The 19562-nt window shown below is 31.2% G+C and overlaps 1 protein-coding gene across 1 annotated transcript; it reads right to left on the bottom strand.

Annotated features, from left to right (window-relative positions):
* Positions 1–6859: 6859 nt before the first annotated feature.
* On the bottom strand, positions 6860–14748 carry LOC108904692 (hydroxylysine kinase). The gene is made up of 4 exons (XM_018707337.2): positions 14454–14748; positions 10319–10518; positions 9523–9936; positions 6860–7299 (listed from the first exon to the last, which is right to left on the bottom strand). Exons 1-4 carry the CDS (start codon positions 14740–14742, stop codon positions 7114–7116), a joined length of 1089 nt encoding a protein of 362 aa, XP_018562853.1. The 5' UTR covers positions 14743–14748; the 3' UTR covers positions 6860–7113.
* Positions 14749–19562: the final 4814 nt, after the last annotated feature.

Below are 19562 nucleotides of genomic sequence, written 5' to 3'. Positions count from 1 at the left end.
TGAAACAAATATTGTCTCTCCTACAAACTATTTTTTTATCAGATTATCTGTTCTTCAGTATTTAAGTAACAGAACTCAGTAATTTGAAATGAAAATACACACAAAGAAAATTATTTATAGATGCACATAGCATAAAAGACAACCAATAGATCTATAAAATCATACAGATTATTTTAAATTTGAATAAATCAAAGATAAAGAACAAATCAGATTATTTCATTAACCACTTTTTTTAATTAAGGAATTTGTAAATAAACAAATATATTTTAAGTGGATTTTAAGAAAACAACTTAATTATTTATTTAACACAAACGAACCAAACCTATTCTAAGTTTTAACTATTTATTATTATAATATTCCAGAGGATAATATATTTTTTGTATTGAAAATACGATTAATTTTTTATATGTGTATATTATTTTAAAGGGTAGGTTTTATATAACGAATAAGAGTAAAAAATTATAACTTTACGTACTTCCAATCACTGACCATGTGATGTTAGAATATATAAATTTTACAATATTAATGAACAGAACTGACACTAAACTCTTACAGGATACTTTTTCTGGATTCTCTTACCTATATTAACGAGATTTTTTTTTATTTCAATATAACCTTCATCTGGAAGAAATTTTTATTGTTGCAGCAAAAAGTGTAAACCTATAGGTAATTGCCCTAAAATATAGACATAAATTATATTTAAAAAATATAAATACATCTGTTTTATAATTAACTAACATAGGTCTTACCCCAAAAATTCCATATTGCCTGTCCGGGGTTGCAAGGCTAGCTGTTGAAAGCAATATATTTTTCAATTTTATATAGTTATTTAATATACAGGATGTCGAAAAAAGTTTCCATTTTAAAGCCATTTTAAAGCTATATACAGAATCACTACATGTGCTAAAGATAATTTTTTCTCCGGCATTTTGTTATGGGAGAATATAGAACTTTTTGAGACATTCTGTACATTTATCTCGTCCCAGAACGGACAGAATTATACAATATACTGTTTGTTGTTAGTGAAATTATTTCCTAATAGATGCTTGTATTATGTAAAAATTGAACATATAAAATATGTAAATTGTATAAAGCGAATGATTTAGAAATTAAATATAATCCAATATTGTTATTTACTGCCTAAAAGTATACAGCTTGTGTTATAAAATACATAATTACCTATATAAACTGGTGTCGAACAAAATAATACTAGCAGGATTATTATTTTACTTACTACTGAGAATATAAAAAAGTATATGCTAGTGTTGTTTTCCAATATTACCTGCATTCCCTAAAATCTATATAATAGAGTGTTAATTTTTTAAGAAATGTTGAATGTTCCTCAGTTGTAAAGACGTAGCGAATTTAGGTTAGTAAATTATTTCGTTAAATTTTCTCAATATGATTACAAGATGTGTAAATTTTTAATTCTAACCTGTTTGTAATTTTGTTAAAATTTTCATTGTTTTAATAAATACAAGAAAAGAAGTTAATAATAAAGTGTTGTTTTATTTACTGAATACTTACTTTATATAGGAAAACGAATAATAATAATTTATATGTGACAAGTGAGTGAAATAAGCCATTCCAAACAAGCGAGATGTTTGAGGCTTGCATGAATTATAAATCCATATCACTCTTACCTGTGTTGTCCAACAGCTCCACTTTTTTTTAATGAAAAACAAACTTGGAAAGGTCTAGTTTATAAGGTCTAAGGTGTAGAACATGATGCAGTACAAGCAAGCTCGGGAGAAAATTCCTTGGCGTATTTTTTTTTACAAAAGGTTGGTTATCAAATTATTGTTAATACTTTAATAAATTCCAATCCGTGGTACATTATTTAACCACGAAAGTATGTAGTAGATATTATTGTACAAGAACTGATATTGCTCTGTAATTAGGTATACAGGGTGTCCCGTTCGTGTTTCAAAAAACTTGTATGCAAGTTCCTCTTGGGAAAATAATGGTACGTTTTTTCCTTAGCCGCCTTGTTTCCAAGATACAGTGTGTTGAAGTTGTTAGTTCCCAAATGGTTTTCCTCAATTAACTTTAAATCGGCTAAAGATAAAAAAGTCTAAAATTTTACATGAACTGTGCGTTAAAAATAATATGCAAACGGTTTCTTTCTGAAAAGCAGTTGTAAATGAAGTTGTATTTTTTTGCTCACATAAAACGGCACAAGTACATTAACAGAATATTAAATTGAAATAGGATGTTACAATTGAATGAGCTGAAGACATTTAGCTACCAATAGTCTTTGCATCTAAGAATATAATTTTAATTTCTTACGTATTACATAAAACAGTTAAATTGTAAAAAAATTATTTACATATAGAAATAAAAAAATTTAAATTTATTTTAAGTTTAAGCTTGTTGTAATATAACATTTAAAAAAGTAAATCAAAATAAACAAATTATAGTAATTAATTATCTTTTAATAACTAATTTCAGATTTTGTAAATTACTACACGACCACTACTAAAATAGTTATAGAATGGACTGAATTGTTGATGGACATGAATGCTTAAAAAGTGATAATAGAAAAATATTAGGAAACAAACTCGGAGACAGACAGAACAAAATAGCTGCACAATTAAATAAATGAGCAAATTTCGAAATACTTTAGTAGATGCTGAAATTATCTCCCATTTGTTTCTATTCAACTTAATTTTTCTCGAAAATGGCACATGCTACCAAATTTCGGAAGTATACCTTTTTTGTAGTATGCTTAGGGTTTATAAAACCGTTTAGAAATGTAACAAATTTTGACTTTTAACATATTTTCTTTCGATTGTACCCCTGCAATTACCTGTATCGGCGACAGTGCTTTTCAGAAAGAAACCGTTTGCACATTATTCGTATGTTATAGGTTATAAACAAAGTTTAAACAAAATAAGTAATGCTTCAATAAATGCAATTGAGCAGTTCTTAATTATAAAGCTAAAGCTATCAATTCCAGATGTCAATTTATTTTTAAGTTTTCTTAATAATATCTTTCTTGATCATGTTACAAATATTAATAATATTGTTGTTTAAAGTATCATTAGCAGGTCTCTAATTTACAAAAACTCACAAGGAGCGGTCTTTAACGATTTTGAGTGATGGTTTTAGCATTACCTAACCCTATAAAGCTGCATCGAAAACATCTAAAGGCGGGTATCCACTTGTGGCAATGCTCCGTAACGTAACAACGAACATGCGTGGTTTTGGTGGTATCATTCATTCCGTAACGTAACAAAAGGTTACGAGAAGAGACAGGAACATAAACTCGCATTATGAATCTGATTGCAATAATGGATTCATCACTGCAATTGCAGTTCAGCAGCGTCATATATTTTTATTCATCATACAGTTTTGAAGAATAGGAAAATGAAATCTGAGTAAATCTTTTCTTTCCTCCACTCCATGGCATAAACACAGAAAAACACACTCTTTCTAGTCACTGCAGAAAACAGATTGACCACAGACCATATACAAAACACTGACGAAACAAAAAATAAGACAAAATCACATGTGCAATAGGCAACGTTACGGCCAAAAGGGCCGTAACTCTCGTCTCAACATGAGGCAGAAAGTACTGTTGCATCCCTTTGATGTGACGACTAAAAACCGACAACTGATGGTTCGTCCCGGATTAGTTACGCGTGTCAAATTTGTTACACGTACCATGCAACAATTTTCCGTCTCCACTAGCTGTAACGTAACATGTTCGGTGTTACGTTACGGGGCATTTGACGCAAATGGATACCCGCCTTAAGTTTACGTCCACAGAAAAAAAACAACCAGCCGACTACGTTAATTATATCTAAACAAGAGTTATTACACTAAATAATTACATTTCCCAATATTATGATAGGTTAATTTTTATGTAAAGAAATTCAAGAAAGAATGGCTAATATAATACGAAGTACCAATATTACACTTTACCCTTTTTTAAATAACTAACCATTACTACCAAATATTTTTAACACAACTTAGAATCAATAATTTACATGTTGTTTATTAGATTTTTGCCGATACGTTCTCCATCAGTTCACAAATAATTTATCAGCATTAAAATAACTCAAAATTTCATGCAGTATTAATTAAAGTTAATAAAGACCTTTAAATTTAATTTTATTTAAACACTGATACGTAGTTGCGTTAGATGATCAGAATTTTTGTACCCGTATGTGTTTGTAGAGATTTACTAACCTTATCAAAACTTTTCGCACGCCCATGAAAGTTACTGAATTGATTTTGATTTCATTCAGCTGGGAGTAAAACCATTTCGTTAGAAACGCGTTAGTTTTGTAAAGCATAGATGATGGCGCCATATTACCGAGACGAAGGTCGTGGGCAAGGGGAAAGAGACGTGTTGTGCCATAGACCTAGTGGACTGGCCCTAGAAGAGAGGTCAATCGCGCTGATGTGTACAAGGTAGATGAAGCTAGTGCAGGCAAATACCGGTAATACAAATAATGGTACACGGGTATACCGGTACAAAATACCGTAAACAAACCTTAGAGTAAAAGTCATGTAAAAGACTTCTTAAATTTTTTTGTGTGATTTAACGTATGTGATATATTTGTGAAAACTAAATATGGTGCAATCGTGTTCAGCGCTCATTTGCGTAACGAGACGTTTAAGTGGAGAAAAATAAAATTTCATAGGTTGAAAAGAGGTTATGATGGTACCACCTTTCTGAAAATAATGACCAAGTAGAGTTGTCTCTGATGAGAACATATTTTTGATTATATTTTTCCCCCATTCTCATATTTAACATCAAAATTTTGCCCCCTTAAAAGTGTCACGCTTCAAATTATTTTTTAACATCAAATTAATAAACAGTTTCAACTGAATTATGCTTATAATATGCTTCAGCAAAACTTCTCTTTAAATAATATGTTGAAAAATAAAGCATCGATATAGCTTGCAAAGCAAGATAATAATATGAACTATTTAAAACAACTACTTCATAAGAGCTTGCAGTAATTTTAACTCATCGACCTTACGATATGAGGAAAATAAATATATACATAAAGAAGGCATTATAAAAACTTTTTGGAAAATTGTAAGTATGAATATTTTTTAAATATGTACATATTATAATGAAATATCTTTGACTTTAAATTTCTATACATTCCCCTGTTAATATATCCAATTTGTACAGAAATTAATAATAAACAAATAGCGCTTATGCTCTTATTCACTTATAATAATTAAAATTACTGGTACAAATATGTATTGTTAAAAGAAGAGAAATCGAATCTAATTCAGTTTAAGTTAAGATAAAGAATTCTTAATACTATAATTGTAGTTTTACTCATAGAATTAATATTCTATACATTTTTAATGGGGTTTTTTGTCTTCTATTCTTTATTTTTATAATGTCTTTGTTGATCAGAAAATCGTCGGCTATTCGTTCTGCCATTCATTTAAATATAATTAAAAACCTAATAATCAATAATTTTTCAAAATTTTTAACTTTTAGTGTAGCCACCACACATAAATGTAGTTAAAATTATTTTAACTTCAAACAGGAATACGGCCCAACAGAAAAGGGGTAAGGGTTGATTGGTTGAATTAATTGTAGCACGCTACGGTCGAAGTTCTGTGAATGAAGCATTAGCCCGCACTGGCTCTATCTCTCTTCCACACGTCTGTGGCAAAATGACAGTTGGGTGAGTCCAGTAGTTTATAAAGTCTATGGTCCAAACGAAAGCACATCTCTGCATAAATGTCATAGACCTTACAAACTATACAGATATAAATCTGGACAGCTAGAATCTGACATCGTAAATTGTCACTGTGACAGAAGAAAGTAATCTAAATTTCGCTGTTCTTTAATACATTTCTAAATGAAATATTTAAATTTAGTTATGGCCGACTACATTAAACCCTTTATTTATGATCAGAAGCGTAACACTGAAGGGTTTAAAGAGAAGTTGGATCAAAAAGAAGAGGAAAAGCCTATAGTTAGATCCGGCATGGGAGACTTCGACTATGAAAGTTTCCCGTTAGCTGCCAGGGGAGAAAATCTAACAGACAAAGACCTGCTCGACCATTTCTCTAACAAAACTCAAAAACTTTTCGTAAATATGGACAATGAAATTGCCGAAAACTTCGAAGAACAAAAAAATTTGGAAAACAAACTCATCACCATTGAAAAGGAAATGGAGAAAAGGAAGCACTTGTATGACATGTGCTTAGCGATATGTAAGGAAGAGTCAGTGGAAATAGAAAAGTATTCTGAAAAGAATAGGAAGATCGATTCCACTATAAGCTATCTCCAACAAATGATAGATTCGTGGCAGTGCCTCATTGACGATTTTCGAAAAATACCGGATGAGTGCGAGTAAATGTGGGAAAATAGAAAAATATTCTGTAAAATATCTGAAAGATATATGCCACAATAAAAATATTTTCTCAGACAAGCCCCTTAATATTATCTAAAAATAATTTTATCTAGAATGGTGTCAAAAGTGACTGTTTCTTTTAAACAATTTTCTTTCAGTTAAAAGGTCTGTAAGCTCCAGGATCGCATTGCTAGTGTTGATCCTACAGTTAATAATATTTCCATACTTTATGATATGACTTCGTTTCAACCCACTAATATGAAAATATAAGAAATAGTATTTGAAAGAATTGCCATAATTTAATTAATTATTCTTAGTACAAATACACCCACACAAACACAAGGAATGACCAATTTCAATTTTAGGCAATTTCAACAACTTCGAATGTAGGTATATGTATTATAATATGTATAATACCTTAGCTGTTTATATGGCATAAAGGCATTATTTTAAAAGAAAAATAGTTCAATACGGGAAATAGATAGAATAAATCACAAAATTTTATGGATATTTGAAAATATTTGCTTGTAACTATAAACATATTTATTTACTTTTTTTCCAAAGTGGTAACACGTAGGTATTCTATTTATCTGTTTCATTTAATTTTATACAATAAAATATCTTTAGTATAAAACGCATTTATATTATAATATACTGCTCTATAAAAACTTGCCACATCACATTTCGAATTTTCATTTTATTAAGCAAATTTGATCTCAATGTATTAATATTAAAATTGTATAAAATAAAGTTTCTCTATTTTGTAAAAAAAAATCTATTCCATATTTTCAGAAATTGTCTTCCATCGTTGTAACAATTCGGAGTCTGGCTCTTTCCACATTGCCTCCAACATTATCCATCCATTAATTGAGGTTTTCAATACGTATGAATTATCTGGATTCTGCAGACTAGAATAAGCTCCTAGAACCAGTGACTGACATAATCTAGCTAGGACACAGATCTAAAAAAAAATATAAAATAAGTACATTGATGCTAATATTATAAGATAAAAATATCAAGTGTCGTTTTTAACAGTAAATTAATATCAAGAAATGTACAAAGTCTACGGTAAGAAATGTTTTCATATTAAAATGTGTAGCAAACCTGCGATTTATTGTGTTTGTATGGTTTTTCATGTGGACCAATGTCCACGTTATAGATTTTTTTTTGTTTGATACGCTATCTATTGTGTTGCCTCATAAGTTAGGAGTATTTTAACTCAATTTAAAAATTATTTATCTTTTTTTTAAATAAGATACACTAATTGTTCAATGTTCCATTGCCTACAATTGCCTCTCAACGATCTGGTAGGTTTTTGGTGATTGGAAATGAAGAATTCAGTAAGACAATTTTAAGTGCGGTATAATCTGAAGATAAATATAAATCAACGCCTCAACTCAGCTCCTGAATAGCCGATTTTTGTAACAGCATTATGATGGGCATTATTATAATTCTAAATCACTTAATGTTGTTTTACCAGTCTTCTCTTTTTTCAAAAATATGGAGTTTCAGGAACAAACCTCGTCAGTGATGCCTCGTAGGCTATTCATAGTAGATGACGGTTTCTTTGTCGTATATAGTGGGATCAGTAACAAACTGGGACAAAAACTGTTAATGTTGTTGACGAGGTAAACGACAACGAGCCAGCAAATAGGCATAAATGTTGACACGCTAATTTTTGTTATCCTCATTCAGAGCATGTGGCACCCATACACACAACTTAATGCAGATAACGCGTAAGTTACCTGGTCAACTGGTCATAGTTCATCATACTGACCAATTCCCAGGTTGATTGAAGTTGTATATCGTGAGTTAAAACGTTCCAATAATGTCTATTAGCCAGATGGTCTTTTTGAACTTGAACAGGCGTTAAAGTGATTTGCACTCCTGTCAATGGCGTTCTATGAGTAAACGGTACAACTGGTTCTAGTAGCATCCAATACCTTATCTCCTCGATTGCTCTTAAGCAATAGAGAGTATGTCGGAAGGACTGGTTTTTTTTCTACAGGATTTTCCATTTCTTTTGCAGATAATTTACATAATCCCTGTACAAATTAACAAATTTGAAAACTGGTTCATTAAACCATCGATTTGACAGTATATTATATTGTCATATAAATACATGGCGTGGCGTGTATAATCTGTAAAAATTAAACTACAGCGTCCTGATGATATTTGTAATAGAAAACAATGAATTTACTATTTCCGAACGTGTCTATATGGTGTTAGTGTACGATGCAGCCGGAGAAAATGCGCTCGCGCCGCCACTAGGTTGTACCGGGAACGATGGCCACAACGTCACCCCCTCATGTGCAAATACAATCCTACAGTGCGTTCAGCGGCTGCGAGATACGGGAAGTTTTATTCCTTGAGGAGAAGGACGTAGTCAGCAAGTGAACTTTAATGTTGTAGATGCAGTGTTGGAAAATCTTGAGGAAGACCCCACAGTTAGTACTCGACGACTCGCACAGCAAGTAGGAACCTCATCTCGAAACGTACATCACATCTTAAGGCGCCAGCTGTTGCACCCGGCATCTGCAACCAGTTCAACAGATATTACCCCCGGATTGTGATCAATTAATGCGTTTTTGCAGATGGTTTTTACGGCAATGTGCCAATCAAGTAGACTGGGTGCGTCGGTGAAATGCCTGTATCCGCGCTAATGGGGATCAATTTCAACTTTTTCTCTTGAAATTGTAAGTTTTATTTAATTTTGTTCCATTATTTTAATGAAGTTTGTACTTTTGCCTTGAAAAATTTCCCAAAAATTGAGAAGTATCTTTCTATCTTTCAACGACGATTTGATTACGCAGCTGGTCTACAGCACATAACTCATCGTACATTACAGGACCGTTCCAGAGAAAATATTTTGATCCATAATTGAACTTTAATTTACGAAAAAAAAACTCAAAAATATAACTACTACTACAATAGGATGACGTTCGCGTAGCTTATAAACAACAACTCCGACATATGATAAATAACTGATTTCCAAGGCACTGTTGCAATGGAAATCAAAATCGTCACGAATTTATACTTTATGTCAATATCTATGACGAGAACTTTCATTTGTGCTAAGAATTTAAGACAAATATAGTGCACCGAGGATGTTTAAATGGAACACCATCTATCGGGAAGTAGTCAGTAGAATATAAAACAAAAAATATTCCTGTATCCAACATACCTTCAACAAATTGAACTCAGTTTTTGGCACTTTTCGCACCCTCGAATAACCAGCTAAAATGTATCCTCCGGCGTTTACATCTTTCGAATGCACGATCATGTAAGTCATAGTTATAGCCAATTCGAAAAGACAATACCCCAGGTGACTGTCACCGAAATCTATGATCGTTTTAACATTCCACTTTCCGTCTGTCTTCTCGACGAGAATATTATGTTCATTGACGTCACCATGGATCAGACCCTTTTCAAGAAGATGCAGTAACGGCAATACTCGAGACTCAAATTCATTTATTACTTCTAGCACAATTTTCTTCCTGGATTCGTCTTTGACTGCAAAAATGAATTGGCGCAGCTGGGGAACTGCATTCAGCATCCATAAAGATTTGTGGGAGTCGTAACCAGCATGATGAAAACTCTAAAAGACATAATTAGGGATATTGAGTATAGAAACTGCAAGGTGTTTTAATCAAACCGATATGGCACTGGAAATATTACCGCAGAATTTAGTTTCTTAATTAGAAATGATTTATGTATTAACTGATATAAAAATTATCAACTAAGAACCTTAAACTTTAATTTCTTTACTGAAATGCATAGTGTATTACAGAAAGTACGTTGTAGTAGGGGTCCCAGTACTAGACAATACTTTATGAATATTTATGAGTGTGTCATTGATATTCTAAATTCACTAAAATTTTAGTTAATGTTAATCAGAGTAAATATATTTTATCGATATGTCCTTGTATCAATAAACGTTATTGAAATAATATGACAGTATTAAGTCAGTTAGTACTCACTTGCAATGCTTTATCTAGTGTACCAACCCACTTTCCAATTTGAAAAAATAATTTCGGTGTACATGTTACTTTTGCTAAAATAGACCCACTGATAAACTCCAGCAACCTAACGATATGTTCGCCACTTTTTAATTTTGTTTTTGTAAAATAGGAGCCTTCTGTAGTCGGTATTGGTTTACAGCAAAGTATATCTGTTTTTCCTAAAAATAAAAGAAGACTCATGGAACAGGATAATAATTAAAAATAGTACCTAGATAACTATACGATTTTTTGCAAAAAAACAGTCATAATATAAACACTTTTGTGAAATAACTATAAAGATATAATAATTACCAAAAGTTTTAATTAATATATTATACCTTTATAGTTGGCAATGCTTTTACAAAAATGTTTTTAATATGACTGGGTTTTTTGGAAAAATGTTTATACCAATTTTATTGTTACCTAGACATACAGGGTGTTCCACCTAAAAGGGGTTTATAAAAAATGGTTTTAATAAAAGTTGTCGGGAATCATATGGGCCATGTATAGAAAGTCTTTTAAAAACCAAATTCGTTTATGTATTAATCAAAATGGACTCTTCGAGCAATTAATGTACATCAGCCGTCTAAGTATTCTTATCCTTCTTGTATTCTGAGTTTTAGTTTGTTTCGTTTTGCGTTTTGTTTTAGTTTGTGTTAGTGGTTTACTTTTGTTTGTCGAACCACTTTTTAAAATGCCTCTAAATATTGACTCTGTCAGTCCTAGGCCTAATAAAATGTGAGAAAAAAGTGGTTTTGCAAGGTTTTCTTGACGCTGTTACATAGCTATTTTTTCGGACTTTAGAAAAGAATCTGATTTTTCTGGAAAACTGTTAAAATATGGACAACCTTATATCAGTCGAAAGGGCATTCAATTTTGCATTCACCCATGACAATTAATATGGGTAATTCCATTAAAAAAAAAAAGTTTTTCAACTCGGTATTTCCGGGTCTGAATGTACACGTTTTGCTCACAGATGACAAGATAGAGTAATTTATAACAAAACGAACTGTGAAAACTGCAGGTTTCTAACTCTTACGATTTAGACGCTATCTAGCCTCATTTAGAGAGCTGAAATCGTGATTTTTTTCAAAAACAACTGAATATCTCGAAAACGGTAAGTTTTAAACACCATGTACATTTAATAAACTCTACATAATATTAACCAAAAATTTAAAAAAATGCAATAATATACAGGGTGTTCCATTTAAAATAACAATGTTATTTCACGCGAAATGGAACATCCTGTAAAGCTAAGAATATTTTCTTTGCTTGGCCCACATTATTATTCCAGGCATATTTTATTAAAACTATTTTTTTATAAGAGTTACAGAAAATTCCCTCTTAGGTGGAACACCCTGTATAATATTTTTTGTAGTTTCTCCTGAAAAGGGGAAAATTAAATCCCGAAAACTCGAGTAATAAAAAGACTTTTTATACAGTGACTTTACTGCATACCCGATTACTATTGAAAATCTTGTTTTTCTATTTAGATGATCGTCTAATTCTTCTCACAATATAACATACATAATCTTCATAAATACTTACAAGTCAGGTGACCAGTAATTTTGTTTGAAACATTAATTTTATTTGCTTCACGTTGGCAATTAAATTTCGAAAAACTAAAAATTATTCAGAAGAAGAAAATGGTAGATATCAAAGTCTTAGTATTTTTCTTCCGATGTCAAAGAAGTAGGTACATAAAAAACAATTGAATGTTACGTATATGAATCAACCTTTTTTTAATGGAAGTAAAATGGCTTTGCGTGTGTACTCTTCGGCTGTTTAGTTTATTATACTAACTTTAAGTTCTTGTAAAAACATTTTGTTATAAAAAGTGTTTCATCATTCTGTTCCGGACAAAAGACATAATGCCCTCTGTTATCCACTCACTGATAATGTTAACTGCGTTCAACATTTTCTTTCTCAGGTCATATAAGTTATTATGTTGTTCTTTGTTGACTTTATCTTTCTGAATCCCCCATAGGAGGATCCAAATGGGGACGAATCGGGACTTCTTGCGCACCATAAAATTTCTCTGTTATAAGAGTTAGAATAAAGTTTAGAACAGGATATATACATGTTATGTATTTGTTATACGAGTATAATGTGACAATTCTAATAATGTAACAATGAATTCGTCTTAATAGAACTAAGCTATTAAAGTATTAAGGAAAAAATCGGTATTTTCTATTATTGTATTTCCTGTGAAAAGAAAATACTAAAAAGTGTTTGATAATAACATTATTCTAAACATCTCATCAAATCTAAAGGGGAAATTTTATCGTCCGCAAGAAGTTTTGATTTGACCCCTATGTAATATTTTCTGTATAGAACACTGGAATAGATAGTAAACAAAGAATGACCGATAAAAAATGTGAACTCAGTTAATATGATTATGATTAATGAAGTGAATAACATAAAGTTTTATATCTGGAACTGAATGATGGAACATCTTTTATATTAATACACATTTCCAATATTGTGCAGGTTTATTTAGTAAATTTAACAGCGATGGGCATACCACACACTGATTCCGTGACAATATTGACTTCATCCATTGTCGAAGGTCAGCAAATAAACCAAAACTGTTGATGCAAATATATGGCATGTAGGTATACATTGTTATGATAAGAAAAACAAGGGATTTGAAAAAAACGGCAAATACGCATGGTGTTCCATTTTTAAAAAATACAAGTTTGCTTTATATCTCAGAAACGCAACATTCATTTGTTTTGTATGTACTTTTTTTATTGTAAGGGCTTTGAACTCACAAGAAAATTTCCTAAAACTTTCGTCTTTGCCATTTATTCCTAGACAGAATGGAAAGTGGGTAAGGCGGGTAAAGTATTATATAAATGACGTAGTATTTTAATTTGTTTAATTGAACAAAGGAATCTATCTGTAATGTAATCAGAGATCTATTTCGTTTCTTGCTTCTAAAGAATTTAATTTCGGTAAACAGTTCTAGGTCGTCAACATATAAAAGACACTACATTTCATTTAAATTCGATATTATGTCGTTAGTAAACATTGCGAATAAAATTGGTCCCAAAATAGATCCCTGAAGCTCACCTGATATTTGCGTCGATAGACATGCACAAATTGATGTCGATTCTGTAAATGTTATTATAAGACTTTTATGATTAGAATAAATAAGTTAAGTGTTTAGATTTTGTTACTTATATACAGGGGAGATTTGTCAAAGCCGTCATTTAAATATTACTCCTGTATTTTTCACATCTGTTTACTAAAATACAATTTATTTATAAGTATATGTAATATGTTTAAATTCAAGTCAACTTTTACTATGGGTTTCGTAATTATTTTTTAACCAATTTGACTTATAATTTTAAATAAATCTCCAAATATTCATGTAGACTATTTTAACATAATTCGACTAGATAAAATACCAGAATAAAAATATATTGTTTATTTTATAATAAAGGGATTGTCTGATTAGATAATGTACAGTTCATACGGCGTGGCTGTCTCGTAAAGTTTCAATTATTCTTCGAAATAAAAAATAGTATAATAAAAAGACAGATAAATTTTTCCTGTAAATCAAATGTATACTTGTTCACCTCAAAAAAACGTTCTTCCACCTAGTGAAAATTACCATGTCGGACCAGCTTGGAAGTAGATTATTTAAAATTATGGAAATATTACATTTCTAGATGTCGAACCGTCGCGTCGTTCACTTCAGATTAAGATATTTTATCACCGCCGCGATCTATAACGGATCCCATCCAGATTGTGGAACCGATGGCAACGATGCGTAAAACAATTTACGTGCTTCACAAATATACATTGACATAAATCTTATGACCATTGTTCACGCCTTTGGTGCGCGGCCAATTATGACAGCTCTATTTATAACCGTAATAGGACATGAAATAACATCTTTTGAAAAATTATAAAAGTAACTACTATAGAAATATTTGATTAAGGATTATAAGACACTGAATTAATTGATAAGAAAAAAATTAAGTCAAATGCTTATTGTTATTGCAGTTTTACAACAATACGATTGGTACTTCAGTAGGTATTAAATTATTTCTTAAAAACTTACTGTTTTCCACTACAAAATATTTAATATTTTTAGGATACTCACCCAAATGAAGTAATACAGCATTTTGAGCATCAAAGAACTCTGTCTTTTTAGAATCCAAAGAATTTATTATTTTTACTACATATCCCTCATCGTTCAACTTATTGACGTGCGGATTTTTTTTGTCACTATTTCCTAAAACAACGTGATAATTTTTATCGTCGTACCCGGTGAGTTCGGAAATCTTCAGTACTTTAAATCCATACAGATCATAAACTAAAGGTTTGATTTCATCCAAACTTATGCTTGGCTTAATATTGATGCCAGGCTGTAATATATCACCGTCTGCCATCTCTAGTAATCACAGCTCTAATAATAGTTAATAACCTCTTACACATTATTTATTATGTTCCCTCGATCGTGGACAGGACCGTAATCTGTGTGGATTTTATCTAACTATTGTTAATGCATTATAATAAATTTTATTTTTCGCTTAATGCCATTTCCAAAAAAAAAAATAGGAATAATCGCACTAAACACGAAACGTAAATGAAACGTTGCAAATGAGATGTTTTACTAAACATTTGAAACATTAAGTGGAACCGTTTCTGTTTCGTTACAGAAATGTAGCACTTGAAAACTTATTTAGTGAAACATAGCCGAAACGTTACAATTGAAGAGAGTTTGAAACATTACTCGAAACATTCCCTTTCGATTTCGGAAACATAACAGACGAACAACCCTTTGCTATTTTTGCTCATCTTATGGAACATTCGACATTAGTTGAATTTTGCTCTCAATCCGCAATCCTTCTCAAGCGTTAGTTCATTTGCCTTTGTTATATAGACATAATTAGAAAAAAAAATGTGGTAGCATATTTATAACACAAGTCTAGAAAAAGTGTATGTTCGTGACTTGCGTAAACTGCGCGTAACAGCCCGAGTTTATTTGTTTCCCGTGTGTCGTTTCAATTCGTATTATGTTAGGTTAGGTTTGCGTTGCCAGTTTGCTTGGTTTGGTTGTTCTTCATCTTTACTTTGACTCTATTTTATGTGATAATTTGTAGTGTGTGCAGTTGTGGTTATTGTAAGGTGCATATAAAATAATGAATATTGATGCAAAATGTTTAAAACGATATGTGTAAAGAGATTTCCAATTTTGCGTCACATCTACCTAAATATAGTTATACCCACTACTATTACAGACAAGAGGACAAGGGACAAGAACTAAGAAAATGGAACAACAACTATACGTTTCGATATAATTTGAAGAGCAACTACTTAGTCAGTGAGAACTATTTGAAATATGGATAAATCAAGTGAAATAGACGTCATTTATTTTATATTTTGTACAAATGTTTATATTTGTTTATGTGTATAGGCATGCTTAAATAAAAGAGTTTAGGTATACCTACAGATATTTACTTTGTCACGATATCATTTTGTATCCCTATTTCTGCTGTATAATTTATTATTATTAAAAGGATATATGTAATATTGACCATGCGTAGAAGAAATTATAACTTTATATTATTTTTCAGTAATGTTATTTGTTTTTCATGTATCTACCATTTTAAGATTCATAATCATAACTAACTTTTTCTAATTATCAGTTCGTCATTGTTACCATATTCATGAAGGTCTCAACATTAGAAAATTTCCATTTCAGAAGCGTATTTGAACTATATAAAATGTGTAGCTTTTTTTTAATGCTTCTGATATTGTTTTGTGATATTTTTATTTGTACGATGAATGGCAAAATTCATAATCCATATTAAAAATTTTTTCAGTGGCTTCTTAAAAAAAAAGAAATTCCTAGTAAAAGTTGCCGCATCCCCTAACTAGAAGAGCATATTTTATTTTTTTTTAATATACAATGTAACTTTTTTTAGTTCGAATTAAGTCATTCACAATGAATTAGAGATATTTAAAAAAATACTCACACTATTTATACTATTTCAAAAATGCTTTTGAAATGAAAATGATCTAAACTTGAGAGCATTATGAGAACAATATGGTAATAAAATTATTATGTTACTCAAACATTTCTGAAAATATACTGAAACGTAAAACAAAAATATCGAGGGCATAAATGGAACATAAAAAGAATGTTACTGAAACTAATTTTTTGAAACGTTTCATTGGAAACGTATTTTGGGGAGGACATCTTGGGCTTCTAGAACGTTACCGGAACGTTGCATGGATTTTTTATGAAACGTTTCAAGAAAAATGAAAACGTTTCTGAAACATGTCAGAAACTGAAAAATGTTTAGTGGGATAGGTACTGAATATAATAGTAATCTTTTGCAAATTAAAAACAAAAATTCACTTCTTTATTTAATGTAATTGTGAATATACATATTTTTTATTTAGCTTTATTTAGACTTCCTTTAATTTTTTAATAGTCATAGGAGTGATATAATGATTCTAGATATTGTGACATAGTTGGCATAGACACGTATAAGGTTAGAATGGGATCTGCACAATGGTAATTTCTCTCAACAATTAGATATACAGAACCTTCATAAATGAATACAAGCCACGTGACCAGTAATTTTGTTTGTAACAGTAATTTTATTTCCTTCATGTTGGCAATTCAATATTTTTTTAATTAAAAAATATTAAAACTAAAATCAAGATTACATTAAAACACAACATTCTGTTTCACTGGTTTGATTGGTATAATTTTTCAAGAGATTTTGTTGAACCAATCAGCGATTGCATTATCTCGGGCGAAGGCGTAACGGTTTGTTACTGATGTTCATTATAAACGAATCATTAATATTGCTAACGCCAAGATTTAGGGATTTTTCGTTACTAGTACCAGTAGTGCAATGTTGGGTTGCCTAAGCTGGACAGTCACGTGGCTTGTAAACATTTATGAAACCTACAATAAATAGGTAATCATACCTGGGACGTTGAAAACAGAAGAGGAGACAGTCCATGCTAGAAACAGTAAGTATTGTTGTACGTTCAATATAATCTAAGTAGTTGGACATCTTCTGTAAAAAATAGCTTAATTATGGGAGAATGAGAAATTAAAGGTTCTAGAAACAGAACTAAGTAAATATGTTAATTACGCCAAATACATAAATCATCTGCAAAATCTGTAATAAAACTGCAGAATTTTTTATTTTCATTTATTTATTTTTATTTAGACAATGCACTAGGTACCCTACACAAATTCCAATTATAGGGTAGGTACAAACAGAAAACTACATCATATATACTACATAATATGAGATACCTAAATAAATTAAACAGTAACAATACAAAACACTGCATACCTAATCAAATTAAACAAAACAGTAGATAAATGTGAAACAAATATAATTTAATTTGCAAATGTAAGTTTTTAACTTTTTATTAAAAATAGATCAAACTGATTTTGCAACAAATTATATTTATCACACATTTGACAGAGTTTAGTATTTTTGAATATTAATTCATCACACAGATATATAAAACAATGAAGAAAAACGAGATGATAATCTAGGGTATGAAAATTTAACAATGAAAGTAAAGAAGGACAGCCAATTGCATTATGTAATAACTTATTTAAAAATATAAATTATGCATTCGTTCTACGTTCCTCTAAACTGCGAAATAAAAATCTATTTAAAAGATCACATTGAGGGCTACCAATCGGAGGATAATTTCCATGCTCTCTAAAAGTTGCAACTTTTAAGAAACGTTTCTGAACTCTTTCAATATTAGTTATGTAAATATTACAGTATGGATGACCACACAATGCAGGAGTAGGCCTAATTTAGACCTATCAAAAGCTGAATATAGTAACTGAAAAGTAGAGGAATGAGGAATAAATTCTTGGCAAATCAAGTCAAATCAGACCTGTCATACAATGTGGTCCATTTTTCGTGGCTCACCAATGGCATCTGGGAAACCATAAGATATACAGGGTGGTTAAATAAAAAAAAAGTTGCGCCTTTTCAGGGTCACTAAAATAAACCAAACAGATCAGAGATATCTGGTGCCGTTCATGAAATATTGTGAAAAAATTGAAAATAGTGATTTTAGAAAATGCTGCCTAGCGTCTGTATTTTACAACATAAAGAGAGCTAAAATTTGGTAGTGGGGGATAAGAAGATACGAGCAATATATTTTCGTCGAAAGAAAATTTCTACGGTCACTAGTTTCAGTTATGCAACATTTAATTGGGTTTTTTCTTATGGGAGACATATTGGATTTTAACAGTGACAGATAGAGGATAAAATTACGAACACGTCAATGTATAGTACTACTATTTTATTTGAATAATAACCCATAAAATTAAAGAAATTCAATAATTTAAAAATTAATAAAATCTAGTTGTTCTACGTTTACATAAACATGACACCATCCCCAGGTTTTACACAGACGAGCCGGCGAAGCAAGACAAGCGCCAGACGAAAGGGCCCTAGCCGGCGGGGCCCAGCCAGGACAAAAGGAGGTTTCACAAAGCGCCTACACCGGCCGCATTTGCGGTCGGGGTAGATGGGACCCACCTACGAAGGCTGTCCAGGGCCTACACGAAATGAGGCAGTATAAAGACGGATAATCCCCCTCGTTCCCAAATCATTGAGGCCAATTTCTAACCATGGAATAATGGCGAGTTGTTCTACGTCAAGAACAACTACACATTAGCCCAGCCAGAGGGTCTTTCGATTTGGCAAGAATAGTAGCTATCAGCAGCTAATAGCAACTTAGAGTTACTCAGAACTGATATTAGTTGCTATTAAGTACTATTTTTGCCAAAACGAAAGCACCTCTGACCATGCCGTGTGGCGCCGGCTTAACGAAGAGCACTCTATAGAGGCGAGAGTGTAAACTCGTGGGATAGGCTAATTATATATTTAATGACTATGAAATTTGATGAAATAACCAGACGAGACTGGGAATCATTTCAATATAACCAAGAGTTACCTTCAATGGAGGATATGCATAAATTTTTAAAAAATAAATGTGAAATTTTAAAAAAGCCAGATGTGTACGAAGGCCTGTTGAGGCAACATGTCTCACGACTTTGTCAAAGATTTACTTTTTTAATTATATATACAGTCCACTCCATAAAGTTTATTTGAATATACCTATGTGAATCAAGTTTTATGCCATCATAGTGGCAATACAGTGTTTTAAGCCATCATAGTGGCAGTACAGTAAACGCAGCTGTACA

Source organism: Anoplophora glabripennis, unplaced genomic scaffold (assembly GCF_000390285.2).
Source record: "Anoplophora glabripennis isolate ALB-LARVAE unplaced genomic scaffold, Agla_2.0 scaffold8, whole genome shotgun sequence".
In the NCBI taxonomy this organism is placed as follows: Eukaryota; Metazoa; Arthropoda; class Insecta; order Coleoptera; family Cerambycidae; genus Anoplophora; species Anoplophora glabripennis.
The sequence above is the reverse complement of the archived record's forward strand: the minus strand, read 5'-3'. Positions and strand labels throughout refer to the sequence as shown.